This window comes from Hyposmocoma kahamanoa, unplaced genomic scaffold, assembly GCF_003589595.1.
Source record: "Hyposmocoma kahamanoa isolate Upper Pololo Valley unplaced genomic scaffold, ASM358959v1 89, whole genome shotgun sequence".
Lineage (NCBI taxonomy): Eukaryota > Metazoa > Arthropoda > Insecta > Lepidoptera > Cosmopterigidae > Hyposmocoma > Hyposmocoma kahamanoa.
Window position 1 is genome coordinate 2502095 of NW_020654520.1, and position 17273 is coordinate 2519367.

At 38.9% G+C, this 17273-nt stretch overlaps 2 protein-coding genes across 2 annotated transcripts in view; one reads left to right on the forward strand and one right to left on the reverse strand.

Annotated features, from left to right (window-relative positions):
• Positions 1–17273, forward strand: part of LOC113236180 (putative 1-phosphatidylinositol 3-phosphate 5-kinase) — a 38875-nt gene that overhangs the window by 11200 nt on the left and 10402 nt on the right. The window contains exons 5-18 of the mRNA XM_026472191.1: positions 1869–2064; positions 2820–2948; positions 4834–4924; positions 5334–5536; positions 5622–5740; positions 5975–6103; positions 7833–7958; positions 8079–8129; positions 9592–9624; positions 9700–9788; positions 11060–11287; positions 12352–12526; positions 14782–14889; positions 16859–16978. Coding sequence (XP_026327976.1) covers positions 1869–2064; positions 2820–2948; positions 4834–4924; positions 5334–5536; positions 5622–5740; positions 5975–6103; positions 7833–7958; positions 8079–8129; positions 9592–9624; positions 9700–9788; positions 11060–11287; positions 12352–12526; positions 14782–14889; positions 16859–16978 — 1797 coding nt within the window. The remainder of the gene's footprint in view (positions 1–1868; positions 2065–2819; positions 2949–4833; positions 4925–5333; positions 5537–5621; positions 5741–5974; positions 6104–7832; positions 7959–8078; positions 8130–9591; positions 9625–9699; positions 9789–11059; positions 11288–12351; positions 12527–14781; positions 14890–16858; positions 16979–17273) is intronic.
• The window catches only part of LOC113236181, a 38997-nt gene continuing 34182 nt past the window's right edge, over positions 12459–17273 (reverse strand). The window contains exon 8 of the mRNA XM_026472193.1: positions 12459–12497. The gene's annotated coding sequence lies outside the window, so the exon portion shown is untranslated. The remainder of the gene's footprint in view (positions 12498–17273) is intronic.

The following is a 17273-nucleotide window of genomic DNA, read 5'->3' on the forward strand; positions in this document are numbered from 1 at the left end:
TGTTGTACGTTTGTTGTTCTGTTACAAGTTAAGAGTGACTTGCCAGTAGTTAGCCATCGAGTCACTATTCAACTGCCATTGCAATTTTTTGGTATTCTGCTCTTCAGTGGCGAGTCTTTGGCACGTCAATGACGTCGTTTACGAATTAATTGACATGAAAAAATATATTTCACAAAAAATTATTAAATATCAATTCAATAAAAATTTAAGATACAGTGAATAGCGACATCTCGCGCCAGGGCTGGTAACTGTAAAGATATCTAACTGAGTGATAAAACCTTTATAGATTTCTCATAGATGGCGCTACCGGTCGTTGAAAAAACCAAATACAAAGATACGACGCAAGCACATAGAAAAATTCGTGAGGTCCGCTGGTTCGTTCCGTGGCTTAGTTGGTATAGCGTCTGGCACGATAAGCTAGAAGACGTCGGTTCGAATCCGGCCGGATCGAAGGAATTTTTTCGGAGTGTTCGATCTTTTTGTATTAATAATTATAACAAACTAGTGGAGCAATTTCACATAAAAAAATAATTGAATATCAATTTAATAAAAATTTAAATGAAATATATTTTTAAGAGAGAGTCTTCTCTAAATCTTAAGTATTTCGTCACCCATACCTTTACAGCTACGAGCCCTGGCTAGAGATGTCGCTATTCATTGTATTTAAATACATTTCATTTTAAGACTAATTAATAACGCACACACCCATAGCCCCGCACTAGGGAAACCCTGTATCGCGGATGCTATGGACACACACACACAGGTAGACAACCACAAATTACACCCAAACTCACGAGAGAAATAAATGTAGGCCATACAAATGTTTCTCTTGGCCCAAGAATCGAACCCGCGACCTCTGCGTGGTAGTCAGTCATGGTAACCGTTCGGCCACAGAGGCAGTTAAACGTTAAAAAATTGCTCGTTCAACGAGATAAAAATTGACATATACATAGATAGACAGGGCTGTTGCGAATATCAGCATCCGCATTCATCGACGCTGATATTAATTGCCGATGTTTAAGTCGCGAATTGACCTTAAAGCCACCCTGGAATAATTTACAAACCTTCCAGAAGTAATACTGTAAGTTGAAAAAGCTGCTCAGCTGTTGTTTTTGAAATATATATAACTTTATTATAATTATTAATACAAAGATCGAATACTCAGAAAAAATTTCTTCGTTCCGGCCGGATTCGAACCGTCTTCTAGTATACCGGGCCAGACGCTATACCAACTAAGCCACGGAACGAACCAGCGGACCTCACGAATTTTTCTATATGCTTGCGTCGAATCTTTGTATTTGGTTTTTCAACGACTTTTCAGCTTTAGCGCCATCTATGAGAAATGTATTATATTTCATCACACAGTTAGTTACCTTTACAGCTACCAGCTCCGGCTAGAGATGTCGCTATTCATTGTATTGAAATTTTTATTGACTTTATTTTCACATAAAAATAATTGAATGTCAATTCAATAAAAATTTTAATACATAACTTTGATCAAATTCCACAACGTTTAAGTCATGCAGATTGATTCTTTTGTTAATAAATGTCACAAAATCATTGAAAAAACATTTTATTACAATACAAAAAAAAAAGAATTTTCATGTACATGGATTCAGTAAAGATGTACATGTTTCTAGTTTTTTTATTACATAAAATCAGCCTCTGCATCAGCGTGTGCTGATGTTAAGGTTAGAAAATCAGCAACCGGATTAGCATCCGCTGATGTGTAAAAACCTGCATCAACATCAACCCTGATACATAATAGTTTCTATAGTAGTTTTAATAAGACAAAATTGATCGTTAGTGATTGTATGAATGAACGCTATCACTGACATTGCAACTTGGTTTTTATTACCGGATTTCAGAGGGCTGTCCCCTCTACAAGCCGTCAGTGGTAAAGAAAGTCCTCAAACAGCCAGAGCTTGAGTCTTCAGACAAACAGGCTGATCAGAAAGAGCCACTTGACCCGCTGGCTCCCGAGAGCCACCAGCGGCTGAGTCTACTGCTGTACAGCTATAGCAACAAGTCGCCCAATGTGCCCGACTTCTGCGTCAACCCCTGGTGAGTGCACATAATTATTATTGCTTAAACTCGCTCATTCTTTATTATAAAGTAATATATGTAAATGTTTATATATTTATATACATTTGTTACTGTAAGGTTTACATACATTTAAATAATTCCCTTTATTTCGTACGACTTTATTTAGGACGAACAAGTCGTGCTCCTGATGGTAAGCGACCTTTCGGCGGTTTAGGACCACAATGAGAAATGACCACATCTTCAAATAACCACTTCTAAAATTTACCATTTCTTGAAATATCCACTACTTGAATTGACCATTTCTTGAAATGACCATTTTATTTTTTACCTATCCATGACAGTTGCAGTGCAATTTAGGCTTTTAAATTGCAAAGATCTTAGGACGTCTACCACTGCGCCCGTCGCCCTGAGACATAAGTTGACAAGTCCCATGTGCCTGTAATGTCACCAGCACCCTTACCCTTCAAAACCGGAACGCAGTAATGCACATTACCGCTTGGCGAAAGAAAAGGTGTCAGTACTTTACTGGACAAACTCTTTCACAAGGCGCTCTACTGCTGTTTATATATTTTATATCATATTGTTGCTATTGTATGTTGTGGTATTTGTTACTAGACCTGTTATTAGAATGTTTCCTTATTTAATAAGCAGTGTTTTCTAAGTGTATTGTCATAAATAAACGATAAGAAAAAGAAACAGAAAGATGTATACAGTACTGGTGAAGAAAAGTAGGCGTTTATATTTTATTATTATAGCTTTTTAATATTTTACAGGATAGCGACGATGGAGATGTATGGTCGCCATGACATCTCGTTGGGCGCGTTCCTCGAGAAGTACTGCTTCAGCGAGCACAAATGCACTTCGCCTAATTGCAACGTGCCTATGAACCAGCACATTCGCAGGTCAGACACAGAATCACACTATTCCACCCACTAAGAGCTACTCGACCCACGTGAACTACTCGACCTAATCAAACTATCCACTTTTATGATTCGACTTGTTTGAACTAGCGATGGGACGAGTTGTATTTTTTTTATTAATAATTTTGGCTTGGATACAAGTCCTTTGAGCCATGTCTTCGTTTAATTATGTTTCTGTAAATATGGCCGCCACAAAGAGGATAGGCAATTTGAGGCGGCGTGTTTGGATCGACTCGGGATTCCTTAGAACGGGGCGATACGGGTATTTTAGTTCGAGATTCGTATAATTTCGCGTTTTATTCTTCGATTAAGGCACAATAGCGCTATCCTATTCCACTTTAAACTAGATTTCACAAAATAATTGAAAGTCAAAATAAAAACGACACTTTTCCCTCCAAAAGGCCCAGAGCGAATCTTGTATTTTTTTTTTCAACTCGAGTTACTCGTGACTCGGTGCATCCAGACAGAGCAGCCGCGAGTCGCGAGTATAACTCGAATCGCCGATTCACCTAGTTGGACACGACCGGCGTGCCGACCGCGACTCGAGCGTGCTCCGAAGGTCGCCGAACCGAACGAGTGAGAACGAATTGCCGACGCGCTGGATGAATGAAGTATTTGACTCGGCGGGAATAACTTTAAATTTCGGTGGGAGTAACTCCAGTTAATCGAGTTAAATAACTCGCCCATCGTCAGTTTGAGCTATCTGATCACAACCAAAACTTTTAAATTTTATAAAAAACAATACACCTCTTTTTTATTTATTTTATTTAGTAAATTATTTCAGGCCCCAAAACCCATATAATATATACCTTAATGACTAACATACATACAATATAACAATATAATAAGCTAAATAAGTACTCTACACGAATTTCACTTGTCGGCGACGTGTGGCGCAATCTGGTGTCAGGTAACCGACCGCACAATCGCCGATATATGATACCCTTCGACCAAAACTCCTCCTTCATGAAAGTCGACAGATCGGTCGGTACTCTCACCACAAACGAATTAAAAGCGAAAGCAAAAAGTTTCATCCTGTCGGTGCTGTGCCACACAGGTTGCGGCTGGACGGCTTCCTCTTTGTCTTCACCACCTTTGTGAAGCCGTTCTCATCACGCTGATCCGTCTGCCTCTGTTTTTTTTTTTGCCTGACCTTATTCCCATTTATTTGGGGTCGGCCCTTCTGGTCACTCTTCTCTAAGACAGTCTGTCCTGTCCTGTGTTGCTTTAGTAGATCTTAGTAGATATACACTGCCTCCGTCGCCGAACGGTTACCATGCCGGACTGCCACGCAGAGGTCCTAGGTTCGATTCCCGTGCCGTGAGAAATATTTGTATGGCCTACATTTATTTCTCTTGTGAGTTTGGGTGTAATTTGCGGTTGTCTATGTATGCGTCCATGGCACCCGCGACACAGGGTTTCCTCCTAGTGCGGGGCTATGTTGAGTGTGTGCGTTATTTAAAAGAAAAAAAAATTTAGTAGATCCATGTGAGGCAGGGTCTACCACATCCCTGGGGCTAGCTACTCATGTCAAGGGCATTCCTTGTCATATGATCAGGCGATCGTCGCATAACATGTACGTATCACCTAACTCGGCTCTCTAGCAACTTTTCCGGGATAGGCCTCACTTAAAACTGCTTCTGATGTGGATGTTTTTGACGTGGTCAAGTCTTGCAACGCCGCCCGCCCATCTTAGCATTTTCATTTCCGCGCTGTGCGTTCCATTTTCTCGCTGCTTTTTAAAAGACCAACATTCAGCACCGTACAATATTGAAAATCGCGAGCTACTCTAGTTCCTTACCGTCATTTTTGGACTTGCCACTGAGCCATTAACAGTTTTAACTATTCTCATAACATATATCAACAGATTCGTCCACGGCGACGTTTGTATTACCATCACGTGCAACACTGTCGGTCATAGCAATATGGATAAGATGAAAGAAGAACAGAGTAAACAGGTGAGCCCTTTACAATAATCCTCTTTTATAGATTGGTAGAAGTAATGTTTAACCTAATTAGGGGATGTCATAGCATTCTATTGGTTCAGATGTGTTTTTCATTCCGCCGACACGCTTTGGCTGTTCTGCATCGATGGCGAATACTGATGTGTCTTATTTTTAATAGATTCCATAAATAGGAAACGTATCGACATCATCCTAAGAAAGGTATTTATAGCATAATTTGTACGACAATTTGAAACATAAAATGTCCTTCTCGAACATCAGGCGTTGCGAGAGACATCAAACGCGAACAAATGTAACGCCAGTTCCAGGCGTCGAACAGGACCGCCTGGACGAAGAACGTTAGCAACTCACCAAACGGTTTTTGAAAATGCTAAGGCGTTCGGGTGCTGTGGTTTCGGGGCAGGTGATGTTCTGGTCGCGCTGCGAGCAGTGCGGCAGCGTGGGCCGCGCCGCGCGCATGTCGCCGCGCGCGCTGGCGCTGTCGCTGGCGCAGTACGTGCGCCTGCGCATGGCCGCGCCGCGCTACGTGCGCCGCCGCCTCTGCGCGCACCCGCTGCACGCGCACGCGCACGCCTTCGTCTGCCGGCTCACCACCGCCTGCTTCAGGTGAGCGAGGCCCCCGCCCCCGCCCCCGCCGCCGCCCGCCGCCCGCGACCCGCGACCCGCCTCACGTGGCCTTCCGCTCCCCCAGGTACAGCAAAGTGGCGACCTTCGAGATCGAGCTGCCGCCCGAGGTCATCCACACGCGGTACGACACCAAGCAGATGCGGGACGCGCTCATCAACCAGCTCAACGAGTTGATGCTCAAAGGTGCACCATTGTCTTTCTGCTGAATAAGAGTCTCCTCTAAGCAGTAAAAAAAACCTTAAGTCTCCAGCGCGGATTGGGAACTTCACACGCTTTCAAGGGTCGTGAACCTCCTTTGACATGCAAGCTCCGACATGCAGCTACGAGTATAAACAGGAAAATTATTTGGCCCAGCACTAGTGGCTATTGTAGAAGCAGCTATGAAGTATTCTGTGAGACACCTCTCTTGAATGGCAGGCCACGAAACGTTCAGCGGAGTGGCGGACGGCGAGGCGGAGAAGGAGTACCAGGTGTTCAAACAGCAGATGGAGCATTTACATCTCGCGCTTACCTCGTCGCATCTGCAAGAACATACTTCACTCGCAGGTGAATAAATAGACGTAACTGGTTTCTGAAACGGAGAAGCCAAATTTTGGAGTCTTCTAGGTAAACTATTATATACTATTATATTATAACATTGTGATACGGAAGAATGTAGATAGATGTGAAGACAACATTTATTTTATAATATCAAATGACTGGTGGTAAGCTGCACGTCTGCCCATAATAGTTACAGTGCCACTCGGAGCTTTAAATCGCAAATATCTTAGGGGCACTGCCACTGCGCCCGTCACCCCGAGACATGAGTTGACAAGTCCCATGTGCCTGTAATTTCACCAGCACCTTTACCCTTCCAAACCGGAACGGAGTAATCACATTACTACTTGGCGGCAGAAATAGGTAAGGTGACAGTACTACCCCGGACGAACTCTTTCACAAGGACCTCTGCTGCTACTAAAATATTGATGTCGCGCTGCACACGAGACAATTTCAACAAGATTTTCCTGACGATAGTCAATAGCAATATGATTGAAAAAAGTGCCTACCAAATTACTTAATTGTTGTTATTGGAAACGATAATTGAAAAAAAAAACTATTTCATTGATATATGAATTGAATAGACAAAACATTTGACACTTTTTTCAATCAAACTGTAACGTAAACTGTCACCCCTCCCGCACCGCGCAGTTACCTCAGGAACCGATTCATTTAATTTTTTTTAGGCCTGTAACTGTCGTCATGTAACAGATGCCCCTTGTCTTTTTCAGCACACTTGCTTGTCAACAGTGTCATGACATGCTGGCAAAGTCGACCGTAATATCCTAAATTATTGCCGTGGGCTTTTTAATTACATTATACCCATTGTCTTACAAATAAATGGACGACGGGTCTAATACAAAAACCACGAAAAAAATGTCCCAAGTCAACCTATTTAAACGTAGTGACATGTAAAGGAATATGAAAAAGCTTTTAAATTGTAATGTCATCGCAGTACTGTCTAATTTTGCTTGCTTCGCTGTCAGTCGAACAAACGAAGACTAAAGCGTGAATGACGCTCTGTATACGATTTTAACGCCCTATAAGTTCGGACACTTTTTAGCGCGGACCCGACGTCCATATAATTGTAAGTCAATGATTATACCCAATGGATTTTTTACGTCAAGATTAAGCAAAAAGTATTTATGCTCGAAAAATCTTAACATATGTTTCGCATAAACTTGAAGTATAAAAAAATTAAACATTTGCAATATAACTATATTTTACTAAATTTATTTTGTGTATTCGAATTCTGCAGTATTTTTAGCATTTGGAAATTATTTAGTTTATATCTAATACATTGTAGCTGCGTGCTTCTGCGCCTTTTATAACATTTTACTTCGAGTTGAATTATCTATGGAAGAATACCTCTCTTATATAATAATCTGTTAAAAAAAAAAACAAAAGACCCGCCATGTGCAAAATCAGTAAAAAGTGTTATGTTGTGAAGCGATATTTATTCTCACAAGAAATGAATTATCGGTCCTCGCAAATGTGATGAAAAATATTGTATGTAGCACGGGTAGTAAAAATTACAAATCTCGAGTCTTTAAAGCCCTCAACCTTTGGCTTCGGGCTTCTAACAAACTCGCGTTATAAATTTCTTATTGGACGTCCTTAATACACAATATATTATAACAGGCTTGTACCAAGAACGAGATAAGTATGTGAAATATAATTAATAGGTTACAAAAAAACGGTTTCATTCTAATGATAAAGATGATGAAATCCGTCACAGGTGTGGTGCGCAGCTTGTGGAGTGTGTCCGACCGCATAATCGCAGGCGAGAAGATGCTACGCGACGCTAACGACATGTGGACCAGCCCACCTGCCAAGCCCAACAAACCCCTGCCCGACACCATCGGTAAGCAACTTCGCCTATACACTGCCGTGCGCCCTGTTTTTATATTAACTATAGACTAGTTTGAGGCACGATAGATTTAGATTTTTTGATTGAATTTGTTGTATTGTTTTTTCTTTCTAGTGGAAGAAAAATCCGACGTCGAAGACTCTGGAGACGCAGGCACGGACTCAGGTAGTGTTTATTGTTGATTTTAATTATTTATTGCATCATGCACAGTACAGAAAATAGTATCCCATAACACAAGTAAATAAATAATAACATAATGAAAAAATTGCTCTACAAACCATTGACTTACAAATAAATGGACGACGGGTCTAATACAAAAACCACGAAAGAAATGTCCCAAGTCAACCTATTTAAACGTAGTGACATGTAAAGGAATATGAAAAAGCTAAAACGTTGAATTTAAATTGTAATGTCATCGCAGTACTGTCTAATTTTGCTTACTTCGCTGTCTGAAGAAACAAATGAAGACTAAAGCGTGAATGACGCTCTGTATACGATTTTAACGCCCTATAAGTTCGGACACTTTTTAGCGCGGACCCGACGTCCATATAATTGTAAGTCAATGCTACAAACACACATTTTTCTTATATATGATAAACACCTATTACAATATGAACCCTATTTCAACAAAATCTTTATTTACTTATCACTTTTTTCTACTTCCACGGCCGACCTGTTACCATGCTGGTCTGCCACGCAGGGTTCGAGTCCCGAGTCAGGAGAAATATTTGTATCGCCTATTTCTCTCGTGAGTTTGGGTGTAATTTGTGGTTGTCTATGTGTGTCCATGGCACCCACGACTCAGGGTTTCCCTAGTACGGGGTTAGGAGGGAGTGCATGATTATTATTATTCTTACTTATTTATGAAATTTAGTAACAATAGAGCTTGTGAAATATTTCGTCCCGGGAACCTATTTCTGTCGCCATGCAATAATGTGACCGTTACTGCGTTCTGGTTTCGAAGGGTAAGGGGGCTGGTAAAAATGGTGAAACCCCTTAATCCCAGTCTTAATAATTTGAATGATTAAGTTTTATTAGTATTAGGTTGCGATTCATTGGACAGCATGATTATACTGTATTTACAAATGATTGCATGAAAACTACGCAAAAACTTTGAAAACTTTGAGTGCCGTAAAGCTTTAGATTACATTGATCCAAAATTCATTATTTTAACGCCTTCATGACCATAAATGATTATTTTATCATATATTGCATACGAAAAAACAAATCACATTTAGTAAAAAGGAAAACACAGACTAAAGGTACTGCTTATGTCAAATTTCTTCCTGCAGAACAAAATACAGGACACAATAATTACAAAAAGCGGGTTAACATGCACAAAAAACAAAAATAATGTTATAAAAAACCAATATCAGTAACATTAAATTATTATAAACTATATAAGTATGTAGATAAATACATATTTCGTAATATAACATCTATAAAATGTATGGATGGAACAGTGGGTAAATAATGCTCCTTAATTCTCATTTCCAAAAAAAAGCTAAAGATATACTCTCAGTAATGGGAAGTGCGTTCCAAAGTCTGACAGCAGTGAAGGATTGATTGAATAAATTGGTTCGACTAATGTTTTGAAATTAATCAGGAACGACATACGTTTTTACAGATAACACTTCGAAGGAATTGGAAAAAGAACATGGTACGTTGATTCTCTACTCTCCATTTTTGGATATATACAAATGATAAAATGGATTAAATGAAACTGTTTGTTCAGGCGCTGAAGAGGACGAAGAGAAAGCCGACAAGAAAACTGTGCGACAGATCCTCTCGCAACTGCTATCGAACAACCAGACTGCGAATCAGGTATGGTGTTTTTTATCAAACACCGTCTATCATCGTAAACCCCATTGGTCAGTGTAGGTTTCCTAGAACCATATGGAGAACTTTTTAGTTCTTATCTCACCACTAAGCACATACGTTAAGAGATAATTCAGTGAAATTAGTACCAGCTGATTGTTCACCGAAAATTGTGCATGTATTATACCATCGTGGCGTAATGGTTTATACTGTAGAGGCGCTGGATGAGGTGGAGGAAAAATAATTCCCCAGGCAACCTAACCAAGTAATTGGTTTGGTGTGTATGTGTATACGTATGGATACCTCAAGGTATCCATACTTTTGTCCTGCAGATTTTTTTACACGTAACTGACACTCAGAAACGATTACGAAACGAAAACGGAGAAATGAAAAATGTCAATTGAAATGTTTCTAATTATTTTTCTTCATTCTCATCATTGACTTACAAATAAATGGACGACGGGTCTAATACATAAACCACGAAAAAAATGTCCCAAGTCAACCTATTCGAAATTTAAATTGTAATGTCATCGCAGTATCGCGCTGTCAGTCGAACAAATGAAGACTAAAGCGGAGTTTGGCGCTCTGTATACGATTTTATCGCCTTACAAGTGCGGACACTTTTTAGCGCGGACCCGACGTCCATATAATTGTAAGTCAATGATTCTCATTCTTATAATGATTTCCGAAGTAGAAAGTATTTGAAAAGATACGATGCGGTACTTGTCTAAAAGTACTAATACCGGAAATGTATCCAATGAAAGGTATCAACAGGAAAAGTACCCGATATCAAAAATTATTGAAACTTTTTCCGTGTCTCTGGGGAATTATTATTATTAGTTAAAGTCCATATTAAAGAGTACTGTAATAAATAGGTAGTTAATATAATTTAGTAAATTAAAAGGTAAAAAAATGATCTTTACCATAAGACTAAAGATTCTTTAGTCACCGCTAATCTCCTTACTGCAAAATTAAAATTTCGTCTTGTATACAGATGGCGCTGAGCGATAGACTGTAACTAGTTTATGTTATGTAAATGGACGTAGGTATCAATTAATCCCTCTGATATGAAATATTAGACATCAAATTTTTATTTTCCTTGTAATATTATTGAAATATTGATCATGAGCTGAAATTATTTCGCCGTGACACATAAGTTGACAAGTCCTATGTGTCAGTGATTTCACCAGCACCCTTCTTACTTCCTTGGACAAACTCTTTCACAGGGAGTTCTATTACTACTAAAACTTATTTATTATTATATCTGTTATCACCAGAGCGGCATGATAATTTCAAGCGGATTAGTTCCCGTGGTTGTAATGGCGGGCGAGATTGGTTCCGTGATAGCTGCCACCCTGGCGTCAGTGACGTACCAACGAACATTGGCGTCGCATAAAAACACTCACTCCGATTTGGAAGACACTGAAAATCTAAACACGAAAGAGAAAACCGACGCGGACAAGAGCAAGGCGAGAAATAATGACCATATTGAAGTTTTACTTAAGGTAAGTAATGTCAGGTAAATTAAATGTTTATTATTTCGAAGGCTTTACAAGGCTCGAATCCGGCTCGAAGGACCAAAATGAACAGCATGCGGTTAGGTATTCATGTGATGGTAGTGCTTGTCTGTCAATGTAGTGTGTGGTGTTGTATGCAGCAAATACCAACCGCCTGCTATGCATGAAATTATAGTAAAGTCAAGATAAAAAAAACTACCTATTAAACCTAATGTGATGTATATATATTTTTGTAATATTCTTAGTGTTTAAAATAAATAAATAAATAAAATAAATAAATAAATAAATAACGGTGAGACCTCAAAGGTCGTCCCTACGATTTATCTAGTGTAGCCCTACAACCTGCGGTGTGTAGCCTAACCTAACCATAAAATATATCAACGGAGAAATATATATGCAAGATACAAACGGGAAGTCTGTCACCAGGAGACCTAAGGTAGGAGGTAAGGAAGTACACGTCGTGGAATGTGTACTGGAATGGTATTCTAACTGCCGGTCAAGCAGACTCACAAGACCGATCTACTGACGGTTAGAGATGCCTTGGCCACAGTGAGACGAGTAGCGGGTAGTACGTCACTTAGCAGGAGATGAGTTAAAATCAGATGGTAGTGGTTAACTGATTATATTTACAATTCTTACTTACTATATAATTTTTATTATTATAGATTACATTATGATAAGTTTTTCTTAGTGTGCTATGTGTGTTGGTGGCCGACGAAGTTCTTTCTGTAGTTAATTATGTTACTATGTTATGTTTGTGACAGTTCAAATGTATGTTACGATCTTGCGTTTTATTGTTAAATACACGATGTTCAAAGTTGAACAGGCGACTTTCGTGTGTAATATTTTTTGTTAGTGTAATACATAGACACCTTTTCTGTCATTGTTTTTCAAAGTTTCAAAATGGCGACCCGCTCTGCCCGTCTCCCGTCGAGTGCCCCGCCTTTGCTCTGTGCAAGTACATTATTTGCCAACTGTATGGTTTGTAAAACTGTGCTAATACGTAAGTAGTGAGCATGTGTGATGAACCTTAACGTTTGTTCTGTCGACAGGACGGCCTAGTCTGTCGCGTGTACTACGCCTCACAGTTCCATAAACTTCGCCACACGCTACTCGCTCCGCTGTCGTCGAACCCGTACATCGTGGACGAGTTCGCCTCGCAGACCAGCGAGGCCAGCGCTCACGACAGCAGATGCTCCTGCGAAGACGGCAAGGAGAAAAATGAAAGTAAGTAGGAATTATTTTATTGTTATTTTTATTTCATACTTTAACTGCCTCAGTGGCCGAACGGTTACCATGCCGGACTGCCACGCAGAGGTCCCAGGTTCGATTCCCGGGCCGGGAGAAATGTTTGTATGGCCTACATTTATTTCTCTCGTGAGTTTGGGTGTAATTTGTGGTTGTCTATGTGTGTGCCCATGGCACCCGCGACACAGGGTTTCCCTAGTGCGGGGCTATGTTGAGTGTGTGCGTTATGTGTGCGTTACTTTGGAACCTAACTCTACGGTTACGTACAACATTGAATGATCTGCTGCATTGACATGGTCTAGTTCTAGTTTTATTTTGTTGATGCGGTAAATGGTATCAAGACTTTTATGGTATTTTTAATACTGCTAGATACCACCATCATTAACATTAACATATTTAAAACATTTACAATATTTTAATTTTAATTAAACATCATTACTTTTACATTTGTAACATTCTTTAATTCTAGACAGACGCAGAGGTCCCAGGTTCGATTCTCGGGCCGGGAGAAATATTTGTATGGCCTAAATTTATTTCTCTCGTGAGTTTGGCTTTAATTTGTGGCTGTCTATGTGTGTGTGGCACCCGCAACATAGGGTTTCCCTAGTGCGGGTAGCCCCGCTGTTGATTGTGTGCGTTATTTATTTATTATTAACTACTTCAAAAACAATCTCGTGATAACGGTTGCCGCGTTGCGACCGCAAGGTAACATCCTCTAGGGACAGAGTCGCTATTCTGCCCTTACACTAACAGCTAAGTATATAAATAGTTACAATAATAAATTTTTTTTTTTTTTTTTTACACGCACTCACTCGACATAGCCCCGCACTAGGGAAACCCTGTGTCGCGGGTGCCATGGACACACAAATAGACAATTACAAATTACACCCAAACTCACGAGACAAATAAATGTAGGCCATACAAATATTTCTCCCGGCCCGGGAATCGAACCTGGGACCTCTGCATGGCAATCCGGCATGGTAACCGTTCGGCCACAGAGGCAGTTAAATTATTTTTATTCTTTTGGTTTATCTTATGGTTATTCTTATTTTATAGATGGCCAATTACAAGGTTCTATAAGTAAGTTAACAATTAAACTTTTCAATAGATCTCTGCAGACGCTCAGAAGAAAAAAATAAATAAGAGAAATAAATTATTAATTGGTTGAAAAAAATTCTTACATGGATTACCTTTTAAGGTAAAGAATAAAAAACTAAATACTCAGTAATAAAAATTAATTTATGAAATTAGTAAAACAAATGTAAACAAGCCACGATAATATTTATTTTTTTATTTAGTAATTTATTTCAGGCCACTTGACCCTTATAATGTATACCTTAAGGACTAATATACCTACAATATAACAATATAATAAGCTAAATAACTACTCTACACGAATTTCACTTGTCGGCGACGTGTGGCGCAATCTGGTGCCAAGCACCGGCCGCGGAATCGCCGATGTACGACAATACAAATACCTTTCGGCCAAAACTCTTCCTTCAAGGCTGACAGATGTGCGGTTGATATTCTCACCACAAACGAGTTAAAATATTATTTAAAAATATATTAAAATAATCCAAGAAAAAGTAACCTTAATTATTATACAATCATCATAAAGCTAATCATCAATTAAATCTTAGAAGTGGGAGTGATGATGAGGTCGGCGATGGAGGATGCACACGTAAATAATTATGTCATCTACAGTCTTATATTTATGTCATGTTCAGTTATGACTAATGTAACGTGCGTGACCATACGTCCATATTTGAGCGGGACAGTCCCGCTTTTAAGCTTAGTGCCACGCGCCCTCAAAATACTAAAAATATCCCGCATTGACAAAACAGGACATACGTGACAATAATTTTTTTTAAATGGCTCGAAAACGAAAAATATATATAAAGTCAACCCACCAGACTACACAACATTAAAAGATATTTTTTAATTTTTGATCATTAAACTTTTTTAGTTCTATTTTTTAACGTGTGTTTTAAATAAACAATAATAAATTTACGGACGTCTCGCTCTGACGGAAAAAAATTATGGTCACGTTAGTCTAATATTAATGCAAACCCTATGGGACCTAAATCTAACACGGGGCCTCCTCATGCAGCGCCCACAATGCACCGAGATCGTCTATTTAAAAAGATTATAATTTCGAATAGATGTAATTTTTTTTAATGATTTCTGTGCCCTAGGTGTTGCTTCTTTTTCACATAATTGTTTTCGTATTTCAGATAAAAGCCTGTGTGATATTGAAGAAGGGTTCATAAGGTCGCTGGCATATTGCGTGCCGTGGGCCGCCAAGGGCGGGAAATCTGGATCCACGTTTTGTAAAACCAAAGGTAATTAAATAAAGCCCCGGTCTGGCAAGACGGCGCTGGTTTGAATCCAGCCGGATCAAAGGAAATTTTCTTTGAAACAACAAAGGCAAATACTTCAATATTAAAAAAGAAAGAAACGAAAGAATTTGTTTCAGACAACTTACCATATAGTCCATATAGTGTGAGTAGGCGCTTACAACTACGTTAGTATAATGCAAAAGGTTCATTTTTAACCGACTTCAATAAAAGGAGGAGGTTCTCAATTCGACTGTGTTTTTTTTGTATGTATGTTACGCGATAACTCCGGTATTTGTGAACCGATTTTCATGATTCTTTTTTTTGTTGAAAAGAGGGTACCTCCATAGTGGTCCCATTTCATTTTAAAGAAAATCATCCACCTCTAATGGTCGCTGATCACGCATGAACATTCATTTTTATAAATAGCGCCTAAATTTTACTTAAGGAGCAATTATTTTAATGGTTGGTTGCTATTCTCCAATTCAAGGCATTTTTGTCTCTCAAAATACTTTGAGTAGTGAGAACCGATTTTTATTATCTCCAGTGTCAAGTCTTGTATAGTGGCGAACTAGGGGATATTTCAATAAAACTTGGCAAATATATGTAATTCCACGTACTTTTGAGGTCGTTTTTTTTTTAGTACTCTGTACTGAGATTATGATGAACATGAATGGACATGCGATACTTAAGGATTGGACTGTCCATCCTCTTCGCTATCCCCCTAAACTACATACCTGTTGGTGCTGCTTCTCACTCTGACCAACAGTTTAAAATAATTTGTAGAATCTATATCATCTCCAGTCAGCTGCTGGTAGCTGAAAAGGTACCTGGCTGTGTGTGGAAATAGATTTCTCACAGATGGCGCTACGGCTAAAAAATCGTTAATAAACCAAAACAAAAGCGCTTAGAAATATTCGTAAGATCCGCTGGTTCGTTCCGTGGCTTAGTTGACATAGCATCTGGCACGGTTTGCTAGAAGACGTTGGTTCAAATCCAGCTGGACCAATGGAATTTTTTCTGAGTGTTTGATATTTGTATTAATTATAACAAAGTAGTGGAGTAATTTCATAAAAAATAATTGAATTCCATGGTGGTGTTGCTGATATTCAATAAAAAACTGAATTAGAATCAATATCAATCAAATTGTATACTAAATACTACTAAGTCTTCAGTAAGACTAAACGCCAACGTAGCGCCGACTTGCAATTAAGTAAAGCGGGTGATAATTGATTAGTGCTCATGACAAAGTCAAATAATAAATTATTCCGGTAACATTTTTACACTAGAAAACGTCATTTTTTAAGCTACTGCTCGTTTACTACGCTGACCTCCCTGAAAAGAACGAGCAAGCAGCAAACTCTTTTCAAATAAACTTAATTGCTATAGATTTTTTTGAATCATATTTGTGTGGAACTAGACACTTGTTGTCTTTCCATATTTCTTTATCTAAAACATACTCTTCAATTTTGTAATATGACTTTTCAATTAAAACAATTTTAATGTAAGTTAGGAAATGAAAGTACTTAGGAAATGATAATCTTAATATACATATGCTCCGGAATCTTATTGTAAAAACGTATACAGTTCCCCATAAAAGAAGGTAAACGACTTAGTTAAACGAAATCGTGGTACCATGAGTTTGAACTTAATTCTAAGGTTAATATTATGGATATCATCTTTCTTATAGAAGTTATGTATATTTTTACGGGCATATAACATATTTGAGTAGTGTATTGTGATGCCACAGTCATGATACCAGTCTCCTTAAACTTTTCTCTGAGAGAACTTCGAGAACCTAAACGGTACACAGAACGAATCACTCATTTTGCATTACAAATATGGTTTGTATATCTGCCGCTTTACCCCACATGAGAATCCCGTAGGACATTATACTATGGAAGTAACTAAAGTTAAACTAGTCTAGCAGTAGGAACATCGGGAAGCTCACGTATTCTACGGACTGTGATTTCAGACGACAGATACGTGCTAAAGGAAATGACCAAGCCAGAATGGCAGCAGTTTCTGGAATTCGCACCACACTACTTCAGCTACGTCACCAGTTGTCACCAGAATAAACTACCCAGTCTTTTGGGTAAGTAATATATGGGTAATGATATTTAAAATGTCAAGTTCTTTGAGTTTCGCGTTTTTTTCCGCATTTAAAATGAATAAATCGACCCCTCCTACGTAAAGTATCGTATGTCGAAATTGCCAAGTTTACAGGGGAGCGTTTTAAAGTTCTGAATTCACTGAAAGAGTGATCACCACAGATCATCTAACCGATATCTAGGATTTTATAATACTCTATGTGAGTAATGAGCTTTGCCGAATAAAACTGAGAAATGCTAAAGTCACGTGTTATGTTCGTTTCAGTGAATTCAGAACTT